The sequence below is a fragment of the Natator depressus genome, chromosome 4, assembly GCF_965152275.1.
Source record: "Natator depressus isolate rNatDep1 chromosome 4, rNatDep2.hap1, whole genome shotgun sequence".
Lineage (NCBI taxonomy): Eukaryota > Metazoa > Chordata > Testudines > Cheloniidae > Natator > Natator depressus.
Window position 1 is genome coordinate 84,441,271 of NC_134237.1, and position 14,839 is coordinate 84,456,109.

Here is a 14,839-nt window from a genome sequence, read left to right on the forward strand (position 1 = left end):
GCGGAGCGCGATTGGAGCCCGCCCGGGGTCAGGGGTCAGAATTGAAAGGTCAGGGCGCGGCGCGCGGAGATGATGTAATGGCTTTGTGCGGTGGGGGCGGCAGGTTCTGCGCTTCTCGGTGCGACTCGCTATTCTGGGGCCGCCTACGCTTGCGCGGCCGGGTCCCAGGCAGACCCACCCCCACCCCAGGCCCGGCTCCGCCCAGCCTGTGTGAGCCCGGAGTAGGTGAGAGCGGGAGGGGCCTGGCTTCCGGGCGTGGTGGGCCGTGGGGATTCGGGCGGGAGGTTTTTAGGCGGTGGAGCCGGGGTGAGGGGCGGGGCCTGGGGGCTACTCCGGTCCCCGTGGAGCGCGCGCCGCTCTCGGATTTCAGTTCCCGTGGGCGGGGCGGCCTCTGCTCGCGGTTTGGGTCCCGCGGCACCGGGCGCTGCAGCCTCTGACCCGCGCCGTGTTCCGTGTGGGCTGAAGGTAGCTGCCCTTGGGGAGGGTGGATTACGGACAGTGGGGGTCATGAAACTTCTGTCTGTTTTTATGAAACTTCTGCCTGTCTTTCAGTAGGATGCCATTTTTTAGACTCATAGAGCTGTACGGCTGAAAGGTCTCTCTCGAGATCTAGTCCAGCCCCCAGCGCTGAGGCAGCACGAAGAAAGCTAGACCATCCTTGACAGTCCAAACTGTTCTTTAAAACCTCCAATGATGAGGCTTATGCAACCTCCCTTGGAAGGCTGGTCCACAGGTCAACTACCATTATAGTTAGAAAGTATTTCCTAATATCTTACCAACATCTTTCTTGCTGCAGATTAAGCCCATTACTTTTTGTTCTATCATCAGTAGATGTCCTGTTTATAACAGCCCTTAACATATTTGAAGACTGTTATCAGGTACCCCATCAGACTTCTTTTCTCAAGATTAAATAGGTCCAGGTTTTTTAAAACCTTTCCTCACGGGTCAGGTTTTTCTAATTCTTTTATCACATTTGTTGCTATTCTCTGGACTCTTTTCTACTTGTCCCCATCTTTCCTAAAATGTGGCTCCCAGAATTGTACACAGGACTCAGCTGAGCCCTCTCCAGCGCCAAGTAGAGTGGGACATTAGCTCCCATTTCTTGTGTACAGTGCACTTGTTAATACACTCCAGAATGATGCTAGCTTTTTTAGCAACTGGGTCACATTGTTGACTCCTATCACTCAGTTTGTGAGCCACTACTTTCCCAGATTCTTTTCAGCAGTACTTCTGCCTAGCCAGTTATTCCCTATTTTGTATTTGTGCATTTGATTTTTCCTTCATAAGTGAAATACCTTGTACTTATCTTTACTGAATTTCATCTTGAGTTCAGACCAATTCTCTAATTAGTTAAGGTTGTTTTGAATTTTAATCCTGTCCTCCAAAGTGCTTGCAACCCCTCCCAATGTGGTATCATCTGCAAATTTTATAAGCCTACTATCCACTCCTTTATCCAAATCGCTAATGTAACTATTGAATAGTACCATGTTCATAAGCTTTCAGTGACTAAGTTTTTCTTTCATTTGAGTTTCAGGAAAACTGTTGGATCTTGCTCTGAAGTTTAAGGAAGCATTCTTTTTCAAATCATTGGGAATCAAAATTTGTATTTATGTTCTTGTCTTTTAGGTAAACAAATAAAATCTATTTTATGAAAGTGACCCTCAATCAAGTATAACTCTTTGATGCCTGGTATCTAAATCCCCCCCCCCCCCCACTATGCCAGCAGCTACAGTAGATCATAGCCAAAGAATTTGTGAAGTTTGGGCTTGTAACCTGGATGAAGAAATGAAGAAAATTCGTCAAGTTATACGGAAGTATAATTATGTTGCCATGGTATGTCTATGACAGATCCCTATTTAGTGTACTACGTGGTCTTGTCATGTTTTCTCACTGGGTGAGGTAATATCTTATAGAGACACACAGCTGAGTAAGCTCGAAAGCTTGTCTCTCTCACCAGTAGAAGTTGGTCCAATAAAGGATATTACCTCACTTACCTTGTCTCTCTAATATTCTGGGACCACCATAGTTACAACAACACTGTATATAAGTTTTCTCAGTGACAAGAAATTAGTCTTTTTAAATGGCTGGATTCAGAATCCATTGAAGACCATGGAAAGTCTGAATTATCGCTGCAGGTAGTCTATTGTGGTGATAGTAATGTTCATCCCTTTTTTTTTTTTTGTAAATAATACAGCCATATACCATATTTTCAGTGAGAGTTATAATGTTAAGTGTTTGGAAAAATGCTGTTCAAATATTTATATTTGGAGTGGGTGGGCTGCAGATAAGTTGTATCTCTTTTGTTGAAGCTGTAAACTTATTTTTTACAGGACACAGAGTTTCCAGGTGTAGTTGCAAGGCCTATTGGAGAATTCAGAAGCAATGCGGACTATCAGTACCAACTGCTGCGCTGTAATGTAGACTTGCTAAAGATAATTCAGCTAGGACTGACATTTATGAATGAGCAAGGAGAATACCCTCCAGGAACTTCAACTTGGCAATTTAATTTTAAATTTAATTTAACGTAAGTGGTGATAAAATCTTATTACTGTTGGGTTTGTTTGTTTACACCCAAGCATGTTGTTGTTGTTACTTGGCAGTATTTATTTAAAATCTCAAAGGACTGATGTTATGGTTCTTTCTACTTGGAGTATAAGACAGTTTAGAGACAAGAAAAGGTCATTCAGGCAAATGGACTTCTGCTTTCTTGGTTTATTAGTCCCACATTCCTGTATTTTCCTTTTATATATTCTGCTCTGTGTAAGCTCTGGCTGGGCAGGTGGAGAGCGGTGGCTGCTGGCCGGGAGCCCAGCTCTGAAGGCAGAGCCGCCAGCAGCAGCAGCGCTGAAGTAAGGGTGGTGTGGTATGGTTTGGCCACCTTACTTCTGCGCTGCTGCTGGAGGGGCACTGCCTTCAGAGCTGGGTGCCTGGCTAACAGTCGCTGCTCTCCAGCCACCCAGATCTGAAGACCATGCAGAAGTAAGGGTGGCAACACTGGACCCTGCGCCCCCAAATAACCTTGTGACCTCCCTGCAAGTCCCTTTTTGGTCAGGACCCCCAATTTGAGAAACGCTGGTCTCCTCTGTGAAATCTGTATAGTATAGGGTGAAAGCGCACAAAAGATCAGTTTTCATGGGGGGAGACCAGATTTCACAGTCCATGATGCGTTTTTCCTGGCCGTGAATTTGGTAGGGCCCTAGACATTAGGGAAAGTAGTTTGGTTATGAGAAGGAAGAGTTCGTAATCTTGTCTGAACAACCAGTCTTCTGCCAAATATCTATGATTAATATAAGAAAATAGTCCTATGTTGATCCCTAGAGAGCTTGGTTCAATTTCTTTGCTATTTTCTTTAAACATTCCTGAATTTTATCTTCTAATGGGATTGAGGATAATGTTAAAACTGCTTAGTCAATACTGTGTAAAAAATTGGTGATTATAAAACAATCAACTCTAAGTGCATGGTTTTCAGATATGTATATATTTAACTGTGAATACTTACATCATGGTGTCTAAATTGTTAAATCTGTTTTAACATTGCCTACTGAAACAATGGGCAAAATGTTCCAAGTATACACAGCATTCTGTGCTGGGTTTTAATTATAAACTTGATATTGAGGTTGTGGTCTTTGTGTGGATCTGAATGTTGTTACTTATATCTCTCATCCTAGGGAGGACATGTATGCCCAGGACTCCATAGAACTACTAACAACATCTGGTATCCAGTTTAAAAAGCATGAGGAAGAAGGAATTGAGACTCAGTATTTTGCAGAACTTCTTATGACATCGGGAGTAGTGCTGTGTGAAGGAGTCAAATGGCTTTCCTTTCATAGGTAAATACTGCACATACAGTAATATTTGAGTTGGCCATTTCTTAATCATCTATTCTGATGCCAGACTTAAAAATGATTGGCCTGTGCATTTTAAGCTGTACATCTAGTGCTGAATTAGTTCAGGGTATAGTGAGATAATTTAAAAAGCTTTTGTTAATGTTATTCTTAGGATCTGGGCTCCCAACTTCACAGTAGTTCATTTAGAAACTAATGACCTGTGTCTTGTAACAAGATGCAAAAACATTGGTTTTCAGGAGCAGCCTTATAGAAAGGGAGCACTGTATCTTTCTATTTGTTTTGCTTTGACAATTTCCCAGGTCAAGGGAGAAAACAAATACATAACTCTCCTTGTGTATGCTAGTCAAGTAATTGGAAAACTGAAAATAGTTGCTTAACATTGTTTGGGGGGGATGGACACCTCAGCGCAGCCCTGAAGACTTTAATAATGTGGCAGGAAAAACATGAACATGTCATATTAAATGCACAAAAAACAAAACTTTCAGATGACTTTGAAAAACGTATCTTGTTCTTATGTAGGTCACTCTCAACTACTTAAACACTTTTTTTTTTTAAAGTAGATGCCTTTATGTTCTTGGCTGAGAGCATGTGGCCCCTCTAAAAGAACTAATTCCTTATGAATTATTATTTTGGACATATGTTATTTAGGATGACAGTCATTAACTCAGTTGCAGCAATCAGCCTTTTTTGGGAGGTTTTTAGCTGAGCCAAAAAAGTGAAAAGACTGAGGATTGTGTGCCCAGGAAAAGTGATGTTTGAAGAGTGCTCCTCCCATTTTACCATGCTTAGTGTTATGAAAGTTTTACATGAAACACTTCTTTCTGCACACATGCTTTGGGCTGTCTTGTGAAAGAAAGTTCTTGGTGTGCTTAGCTTATTGAAGAGACATTATTTCTCAACGAGATGGAAGGGAGGGGTGTGTGTGTGTGTGTGTGTGTGTGTACACAGTGCATATAAATGAAGAGATCTGTGACTGAGTTTTGTTTTGTTTGGTTTCTTTAGTTCAGAAGTGACTGTAATCAGGTTTCAAATTCCATTCTTCTATGATGAGGTGGAAGTGAATATATAGCAGGGTGGATTTGATTTAAATCACTAGTCAGGAAGACTTGATTTCATCATGGATTTCTACATAAAAGTGCATTCTTGTTGGTTGATATAACCTTAATCCATATTGTTCCCAACTCAGAGATAGATGTAGGGTTTCATTTTTAGAAGGTACACACTATACATTTTTAAAGTAATTTATTTTAAAAAATTTGCAGATTAGTTTTACAGCTATATCAGAAAATGAATGATTGTTTGATTATTTCATTTACCAAAGGTAATTGAAGCAGATATTTATGAAGTCATTGGGAGATGAACTATCTCCAATTCAACAGGTTAATCATTAATATTTGGAGGATTTTCTTGCCAGAACATCACCAGACAGACATTTAAATTGTTTTATTTAACTAAAACAACAATGTTAATGTATTCTGGATTTTTTTTCTTCAACAGCAAACATAATATTTTAACAAAACAAGCATATGAATTTTTGAATTTAGTTAAACATTCAAGGTTTTTAAAATCAGGTTTGTTTTTGTTAAAATTGTTTTTAACTAAAATAGTTTAAAGGAAGTATTTAAAAAACAAAACAAAAATTAAATCGACTCTGTCAGCCAAGTCAACATGAGAAACTTAAAATATTGGCTTCTGCAGCTAACTCAGTCATCTTCACCTTCATTTTCCTGTTTGTTCATCATCTGGAAAAGAAAAACAAGCTTTCCGGCTTTTTCAGGTTCCAAATGATTTTCTCAATTTGGAATGAATTCGTCCAAAGGAAGAAAATATTCTTTCTACACCAGCAGAAGAAGCTACTGCTGTTAAAAGTGAGATTATCACTTCAACAGTCTCTGAATCCAAGTGCTTAAGTGACTTCCACTAGTTCACTGATGTGAAATTTCTTTAAAACATCATCAGCAAACATATTTCTTGAATGGTTCACCCTTAGCTCTGAAGTTTATTGTAGTTGGCATTATGGAGGGATGATTGCTGGATGTCCATGTTGTAGCCAACTCCTCTTCTTCAGCAGTTAAGGTTTGACCCTAGTACCGAGTATTGAGAATATTTGCAAGAAAATGAACGGGAGATAGTACTTGTCCCATTTGTTTTGTTAATGCTGGTAATTTAACTCTGTCATTGCGTATTTCTCTTTTTAAGATCTCACTCAGTTCCTTCCAAATTTCAACAGCATCAGCAATAAAACAGCTATTCCCTGCATTTTGTTCAAGGCTACAGAAATAGGCTTCAGGGCACTCAGCATGTGTTCAACATTTCTCTTAAGCCGAAAGTTGAGAACTTTGGCTGTGACAGTGCCATCTATTTTTTCACTATTTTGTTCACACACTGTCATCAGATTAGGCCAGTTCTTGATCGAACCAGTCCGCTACTGAGTTCCATCACACGTCTTGTGGGAGGGTTAGCTTGTTTCCTCACGTTTTTTTCGCAGCAGCTGCTGCAAAGTGGTTGTTACAGAAGTATTTTGCAATTTCAACAACATTAGCCTTTACTTCTGGAACACTGAAGTCTTTGGTTAGGAGGTGCATCAAATGAGCACTGTAACTGTATGTTGTTAGCTTGGGACTCTCTTCACTCTTGTAAATTTCTTGGATACATTTTGCAGCATTTTGTCTGTGACCAAGCTGCGTACTAGACATTTGAATTTTTTTTCCAGTTTGTTTAGCTTTTACTGCTACTTCTTCTAAGTGTTCTGCTGTGCATGCATTTCCTGATGTATCAATTGTTTCTGTAAGGAAGACCTTCTCTTCTTCTGTTGTCACACAAGCTCATACAACAGGATCATTGTGGACATTGCTCCACCTATCAAGACTCAGGTTAACAATTTCATCCTCTAGACCTTTTGCACGCTGCTCAATTTCTCTTTCATACACTTTATGCAGCAATTTGCCTGCGACATCTGCTCTGTTGGGTGGACTGTATCCTGGTCTTAATGTCTGAACCATGTTAATGAAGTGTGGGTTTTCAATCATGCGGAAAGAAGAGTTTGTTGCATAAACAAACGGGGCAATTTTTTTTCATCAGTTACCTTTTTTTGTAATCTGCTGGTTCTTATCACAAACTTATCTATGGTGGTTTTTGGATGGAGTTTTTTTTTCTTTTTGCTACAGGTGATATATTGTGGCTATGTGACATACATGATGTGACTGAAACACTATAATTGGCAGATAACTCCGAAACTGTAGAAAATGATGGTGATCTTGAAGGTGGATAGTCTTCAGAATCCTGTATGTTGAGGATGGATTCTCCTAAACAAAATGTCAGTGCAGTTATTCAATTATTATTAACATACTGCTCATTTAGTATTACTCATTGCATTCACTGACACTCAGTACTACTTTAAAGGTGAAATTGTAAAAGAAAGATCTGCCTATTTATTTTTTTATCACAACTGCATCTAAAATGATAGTACCATAGAGTAACAACTATATTTTTTGCTCAAACATGAGAATTCAAGAATAGTCCAGAAGGAAGACAGGCAGTCCTTAAGAAAGAAGTATGAAATAAAAAACGTTTACCAACCTGAAGATCCTGCATGATCAGACGTGTTCCTTTCATCATCTTCAATGCAGCATCCTCCTGAGGAGGAACACTTCTCATGATGTTGCTTAATTTGGGCATCCAGACCTTGCATTTCTTTGTTGCACTGTTTGCATTTTGCACACATGCCTGTCTTACCCACAGGTAGAGGAACTTCATTAAAATATTCCCAAACTAGGTCTCTTTTACTGCCTGCTGGCATTATAGGTTTTCCCTTCTAGTGAGAATGGTATAGTAGATCTCAGATCAATGAAGGCTACACTCAGAAAGACCTCCAGACTTCTGGAATATGCTGCTCAAACAGTTTCACTTTTCTTTCTACTGCTGTCCCTCCCTTCTCACATTTATGTCCAGACTTCTTCTCCTTGTCCAGATCTATTCCGCCCCCAACAATCTTCTATTCTTTAAACTTTTTGAAACTTTGTACTTTTAGAGAGAGGTAAAGGATTGACTGTGTACACAGATTTGCAGAGGGACAATAGGGATGAGATCTGTTGTTTCTCGCCTCTATATATTATTTATTTAAAAACCTTTTTCCTGTTAACAAGCATGTTATCTCTAGCAACACAAATCCACAGTTCGAGAACTGCAAAACTAAGCATCTCTGATAGTATCTTCTAGACTGAGCCACATTGGGTAGATAGAAAGATTAACTTAAATCTATAAAGAAGCCTCTGGAACCCCATAAGATTGGGTCCCTAATCCATGAACTATTGGAACTTGTTTACAAACTTTTTTTTAAACATTACATGAATATATTGTCTCACACTACAGAATTAGAATTTATAATCCCTATTCCATGGTGAGATATCTGTGAGCTATAATGTATCTTAATTAAAGCTATCTTTAGATAGGTTTTTTCCTCAAAAAGCATTTTTTCAAAAAAATCATTGATTTTTATCCATCCTGATAGGGTGGTAGGGGGAGTGGATAGAGAGAATTCTTTTTTTTTTCCAGTGGCCAGAGGGGGATAAGAAGACTTTTTCAGCTTAAGATGCCTGCTAGATTGAGTGTCCGTGGTAAGAACTGGTTCACTGCTGAATGTAAGTTACTCCTGGGGAAATTCTGCACCAAAAAATTAAAAATTCTGCTCATGATATTTTAAAATTCTGCAATATTCTGCATATGTTGTTTGTCAAAAGAACACAATATAATCATGCCAGTTTCAATTATTTTGGTAATTTATTTCAAAATATCTGTCAGCAAGTATGTCTGTAACAATACAGATTAAAAAAAAATCTGGTAATTTTTTTTTTTTTTTTGACAAATAGATTCCTTACTAGGCATATTAATACAGAACTTCTGAGTAATGCATTTAATTTACAATACAGAACTGTATTTCCTGCACCCGTCAGAAGCAGTGCAAAGACTTGGGAGTGTCAGGGGTAATGGAGGAACTGAGGGAGAGGGAAGGAGCCTGGAGTGAACCTGGAGGGTTGCTGGGTGTGGGTGGGAGAAGTACGGAACAGATTTTTGGGGTGAGGGGCAGGATTGTTAGGGAGTTGGAGAGCCTACCCCATGCAGACCCCAGCTGATCCCAAGCCTCTCCCATTCAGTCAGGCACATCTGCCCCTGTCCCTGCACCCCCCCCATCCTGATGGGTGTTTTTGCAGCCTCCTCCCCATGTGGCCATGTACCCCCACTCCCATTCAGCCCCTGACTCAACGCTGTCACCCCATTAGCTCCTGAGCCCCTGCCCCAATCTGTGTCCCCCACTAGCCTTTCTGAGCCCCAGTCTGTGACACCTAACCCCCAGCAGCACCGTGTCTCCTACTCTGTCCTAACCTGGCTCTGCGGGCAGGGTGCTGTGATGCATTTCTACTCCTGGGGGAATTCTGTTCCACTGCACACACGTGCAAATTTTTTCCCCCACAGAAAATACATTCTGCCCCAGAAGTGCTGCAGTTCTGCCTTTTGCCCACTATAGGCCACTGTGGTGCCAGAACAGCCAATAGCTGTTGAGTTCCAAGTAGCTGAAAGTTGCAAGTTGCGAAAGTTCTGAAATCTGTATCTATCACACTGGATGCACTATGATTATAGAATTGTGGGGGTTCACTAGGCTGTGGTTTGATAACTAACTATATTTGACTTGTATTTCATTTGTCTGCTGTTTGACAGTAGTCTCTGCAAACTTGCTCACTGCTATATTCAAGTTTTAAACAGATTGAAACTGTGGATGACAAATTAGAAAGTAAAGGATATTCTTGAGAGTCAGTTTAGAATTTCTTGTGCATGTTCAGATGCCAATAGAATGCACTGTTGCATAATAGAAATTTTCCGTAATGATCAGGTAAAATATTCATGATACCTAAGTATATGCAGCTCTTGTTTTAGAGAAGTAGTGCTAACCCCATTTTATAGATGGGAAAACTGAAGTTCAGAGCTGGGAAGAAAGGTCTTAAGACTCCTCCTGATCCAGCAGATGGTGCTTTCTCTCTTTTTTTTATGCAACATGTGCACAAGTAGTAATGAAAATTAATGTTTTTTCCAATTTGGGAAAATATTTTTAAAATTGAGTGGATAATGTTTTAGATATCAGTGTTTATAGATAATCATGCAGTTTGAAAAAAATTATATGAACAGCTTCTAATAATTTTCTAGCCACAGGACCATTTTTCTTCAAATTTGCCTCCTCAGCTAAGACTGAAGCTTGGTCTATGCTAAGACTTAGGTTGACATAAAGCAGCTTATGTTCACCTAACTAGGTCAGTGTCTACAATACAGCTTTGCTTCCGCTGATGTAAGTGCCCTACTACACTGATATAATAACTGCACCTCCACTTATGTCAGTATAGATAGGGTGACGCAATGTCTTTGTAGACACCACATTCCCTACCCAGGCTGTTAGCTGTCTTTGTCAGTTTTATGGCTCCACTGAGCCGTGAAATTGACAAGAAAGCTGGCTCCCCAGCTGGGCTGCTGCCTGGTCTCCGCTTCAAGCCAGGCTGCCATTCAGGCTCCCTGCTTGGGCTGCTGCCCAGGCTCTGCACTCCGCAGTGGGAGCCTTGCTGCTTCCTAGGGTCCCAGCTCCTCACTCCCCACTGGGAGCACAGCAGCTGACTGGATGCAGGGTGCAAATCTTCCCGCTTGAGGCAATAAGCCTTGGGTTGCTGCCCCCCTGCTTCCGGCTGGGAACGGGGAGGCGAGAAGCCCGGGAGGCAGCTGGGCTCCTGGTGGGGAGTTGCATGGAGCTGACAGCCCTGGCTCTCATCCACCCACACCGCTCCTCTTCAGTTGGTGGAAGCGCTCCACGTGAGGGTACACACCACTGATAGAAGGAGGGTAGTGTGGACATCAGCCATTGCAGTAATTATTGCGGTGGCTGTAAATTGACCTAACGTAGGTTGACTTAAGATTATAGTGTAGACATGACCTGAGACTTAGTAGCCTGAGTTTCAGCCCACCCACATGGAATATCCACTCCGGATACCACACTGTGCACCTGCAGATGATTAAGATTTAGAATGAACAGCTTGAAGAAGTCCTAGCTATAGCAGCAACTATAAGCAAATTTTGAATCTCTCTTCCTTATTCCATTATATGAATGCATTTTCCAGCACAGAATGGAACAGGAAATATAAACACGAAGCCTCTAAAAATATCTATACAAAGCCTACTTGTTAGTAGGAGTTTAATTCTTGCATTTGTGTAATGGACTTTTATAGTCAATTGAGCACCAAAGCTAAATTTTGCTCTTGTAGCCAACATTGAATTTGAAGACTTATTGCTGTTTAAATGCCCTCAACTTGTTGTCTTAAGTGTTGGCTCCTAGGCAATGGAACAAAGCCTTCCTAAAAATGTGACAGAAATATCTTAGCTGAGAATAAATAGCTCTTTTACAGTCCTATTTTGTTTACCATACACAATGGTAACACATAATTAATGGTTAGTACGGGTTTTAAAAAGATAGGGAGAATCTTTATTCATCCTTAAATACTGATGCTTTGTTCTTAATTGAGAACAAAAGAAACCTCTTTTCAGTATTTATTCATGATTTTCAAATAATTGAGAGAATAACAAAGAATGGAGCCAAAAGCATACCAGTGCAAATGTGTATACAAGGGAGGCAAAGCCATTATTATACTAAATCTGTTGATAATACTGAGTTTGAAGTTAAGGGAATAATAGTCTGTGTATTTTGTGCCTAGAGAGAGCGGATGAAGAGCATGTAGGTAGCATACAATTTTAATATTTGTTTTTTATTTTGAACACTTAACAGATATCAACAAAACTGCTGTGCTTATACGTATCAGTCTTTTGGCATTAATATAGAATATTTAATATAGAAATAGTGAGGAGAGACCTCTTAAATACTGAGAAGGTGCTATTTCAGGAGACTATAAAGAATTTTGAACAATACTTTTAAAGAAGCCATTGGAAACTTAATCTTTGGATATTTCTTAAATTACAGCTACAACTAACCAGGAGACCAGTCTCCTGATCTGTTTACAACATGATTTGCAACTAATAGTGTGACTAGGACCCGTCTGTCTTAAGTGTCCTGTAACTGGCATAAATCCTTGGTGTTGCAACAGGATTGAGGACAGCTGTGTTGTAGAGAACCCCCTGACTCAATTATGTTTGTAGTGAACACTGACCCTAAAGTAGATCTCATCATCATCTTTGGTCTGCTCTACAGTAAAACTGAAGTGGCATAGTTATGTTGGTTAGAAGTATGGGGAAAATCACATCCCCTAATTGACGTAGCTATACTGGCAGAAACCCTAGTGGAGACACAGATATACCGGCAAAAGTCTTTTTGCTGGAAAAGCTTATTTCATTTAGGGAACTGGTATAAGTTATACAGGCAAAAGAGCTGTTTTGCTGGTATAAGTTTGTCTCCCCATTGGGAGGGTTGTCAGTAGTTATTTTTGGAAAACCTTGTCTAGTGTAGACAAAGCCTTAAAGTCAGGAAATTTTTAGTCACCTAAGTGTAAGCAAGTATACTCAAGACCTGATCTTGTGAGGTGCTGAGTGCTGCCCAGTGTCACAGTTCAGAGCAACTGCACTTGCATTTCTCCTTTGTGGTCCAGCAGTGGCACTGTTTTTTTGGCTCTGGCTCCCAGACATTGTCTCCCTTGGGCAAAGCCCCATGTTTGTCTCCCTCCCTGATTTTTTTTTTTTTTTTTTTTCTGTTTTTTCCTCAGGCTGCACATTTCCCTACCTACACTATGTTATTTCCAGCAAGCCAAACTGTCTGTCTGTGCCAGTGCCTGCTCTTTGCTTACTCTTTGAAGGCTATGAACAACATAATTGCCAGCAGTTATGAGTTACTACACAGCTCTTACTAAGCAAGCACATTTATTCTTAAGTTGAAAGCATTACAGAGAAGACGTTTAAAACAATAAAAGTTGCTACACACATGCTTACCGGGTCACCCATCAGTCTTTTATTCCAAAGTATGTAGTTTCTGGATACCAGAACTTGTAAATAGGTATTCACTTGATTCCCCCCCCCCCCCCCCCCAACCGTGGTTCCTATCTTTCAGTGGAGGGAAGTATTCTCTTTAAGAGTAGATCCAAAGACATGGGGTGTGTGTGGTTTTGTCTGTGTGTGTGTTCACTCCAAGTTTACTGGAACATTTCTTAGTGTCTTTTGAGATGTTGAGCAACTACAGTTCTCGTTTACTGCAGTAGGAGTTGTGGATGCTTAGTACCTCTCAAGATCATGTTCTGAGAGTCAATAGCTTAATCTTCACTTGGAATCTTGTTTCCTTGGAATTCACTATTTTGCAAATTGATTTTTCAAAGATACCTCAGAGTTCAACGGAGCAAAGCTGGAACCTGCTTCTCTGTCACAGTAGACAATCACAGTGTTTTCTGTTGACCACAGGCATTCTCAGTTGTTGCAGTGGTGATGTTTGTTAAATGTATCTGGTCCTCCAAAACAAATTAGTCATTTTTAATTACTTTACAAATTTTACAATTTTTACAAAATTTACAAAAATTACAATTTTAATTACAAATTAGTCATTAGTCAATTTTGAAGTAGGGTGACTGACTTCAAAATTATTTGTGTAAATATTTTGTACTTACTATAGTTCCAAGTAACGCCTTACATAGCAAAAATGTCTGTGTGCACGCATTTGGCATCCTTTCATGCATAATTAATTTTACTGTCACCCTAGTCAGTACTTTTTGGAACTTTTACACAACTTTATTTCAAAGCTCATTTTTAATAAGCTTGAAGGAAGACTATTCAAGAAGTTATCTCTGGATTTCTAACAACTTCAGTGGCATCCTGACATAGCACTAACAAAGCTATTGTGCAGCCAGAGGCTCATACAGCCACCAATATGGGATGCTTTCCCATGGCTATCGGTTTGTATATACTGCAGTTTCCCCACAGAGAGCCAGTAACCTTGCTAAACCAGAAGAGGGACAGCAACTTCAAAGATGGGTAGTGGAGTGTTCTGATAAATGAAGGGGCCTAAATAAAATCCTGAAAACCCAAACCCCTGTTGAGGTCAGTAAGAGCTATGAGCGCTCAGCATGACAATTACAACACTAGTCAAACCATAGAACAGCTTGAATGCTAATTCTGAGGATAGTTAAGTTGTCAGGGCATTTGCATGGTGACTCCCTCAACAGTTGTATAGGCTGATGTGCAGCTACCCTTTAAATCTTAACTTCAGTGCATGCCTGTTGTGTAGGGTAAGGGGGAAAAAAAGTTGTTCTGTTAAATTCTCTCCAGCAAGTCTTGTATAACGAGTGAGCTCCCCAAGAATCTTCTGATGTTCCAAACCTTGCAATTCCTGGTAGTCACTGTATTTTCCTAAGAAGATCAATTAAACTGTCAAGTAGGCAGCTACTTTCTAGTCCAGAAATAGAACTTACCATTATTAAAATGGGATAAAGCCTTTCCAGCCTCTCTAGCTTTTGATATTTCTCAAAATGTCTATTGGTAGCTTGAGAAAAGCACTTAACTCACAGTTAATTGGTTATTTTAAACTCTTCCCCACCCCCCAAGATAATGGCAAAGGAAAGAAAAATATGGGCTTTTCTCATCTTTTCAGAAACTTTTGGTTCTCGGTCAATTGCCTACAGCTAACTGTGCTCCTTGAAAATGCATGGTTTTGTGCACATGTTGCCATATAACTTCAGGGATTGTGGTTAGTTGTAAGCATCATAACTTTGAATAATTTTGTTAGCTAGGAAAAAAATATATAAGTAATGAAAGCCCTCGTTTCAGGATGTAAACCACTAATTGCCGGGTATTTGAAAGAAACTTCCCTAATGAGCAAGTAATTATATAATTGCTCATTAGGGTCTTTTTTGCCCCTTCCTTTACTGTGTCCAGTACTGGCTACTGTCCGATATGGAGTGCCACGCTAGGCTAACAATAGGCTTGATCTGGAATGATGATTGTAATGTTCTATAAGTGGTGGAGCTTAG

At 40.1% G+C, this 14,839-nt stretch overlaps 2 protein-coding genes across 2 annotated transcripts in view; one reads left to right on the forward strand and one right to left on the reverse strand.

Annotated features, from left to right (window-relative positions):
* The first annotated feature begins 68 nt into the window (after nucleotides 1-68).
* The window catches only part of CNOT7 (CCR4-NOT transcription complex subunit 7), a 29,645-nt gene continuing 14,874 nt past the window's right edge, over nucleotides 69-14,839 (forward strand). The window contains exons 1-4 of the mRNA XM_074951341.1: nucleotides 69-225; nucleotides 1,627-1,833; nucleotides 2,331-2,524; nucleotides 3,669-3,830. Of these exons, the coding sequence (XP_074807442.1) occupies nucleotides 1,717-1,833; nucleotides 2,331-2,524; nucleotides 3,669-3,830 (473 nt within the window). The 5' untranslated portion in view covers nucleotides 69-225; nucleotides 1,627-1,716. The remainder of the gene's footprint in view (nucleotides 226-1,626; nucleotides 1,834-2,330; nucleotides 2,525-3,668; nucleotides 3,831-14,839) is intronic.
* ZDHHC2 (zDHHC palmitoyltransferase 2) overlaps nucleotides 12,934-14,839 on the reverse strand; it is a 105,546-nt gene continuing 103,640 nt past the window's right edge. The window contains exon 13 of the mRNA XM_074951340.1: nucleotides 12,934-13,324. The gene's annotated coding sequence lies outside the window, so the exon portion shown is untranslated. The remainder of the gene's footprint in view (nucleotides 13,325-14,839) is intronic.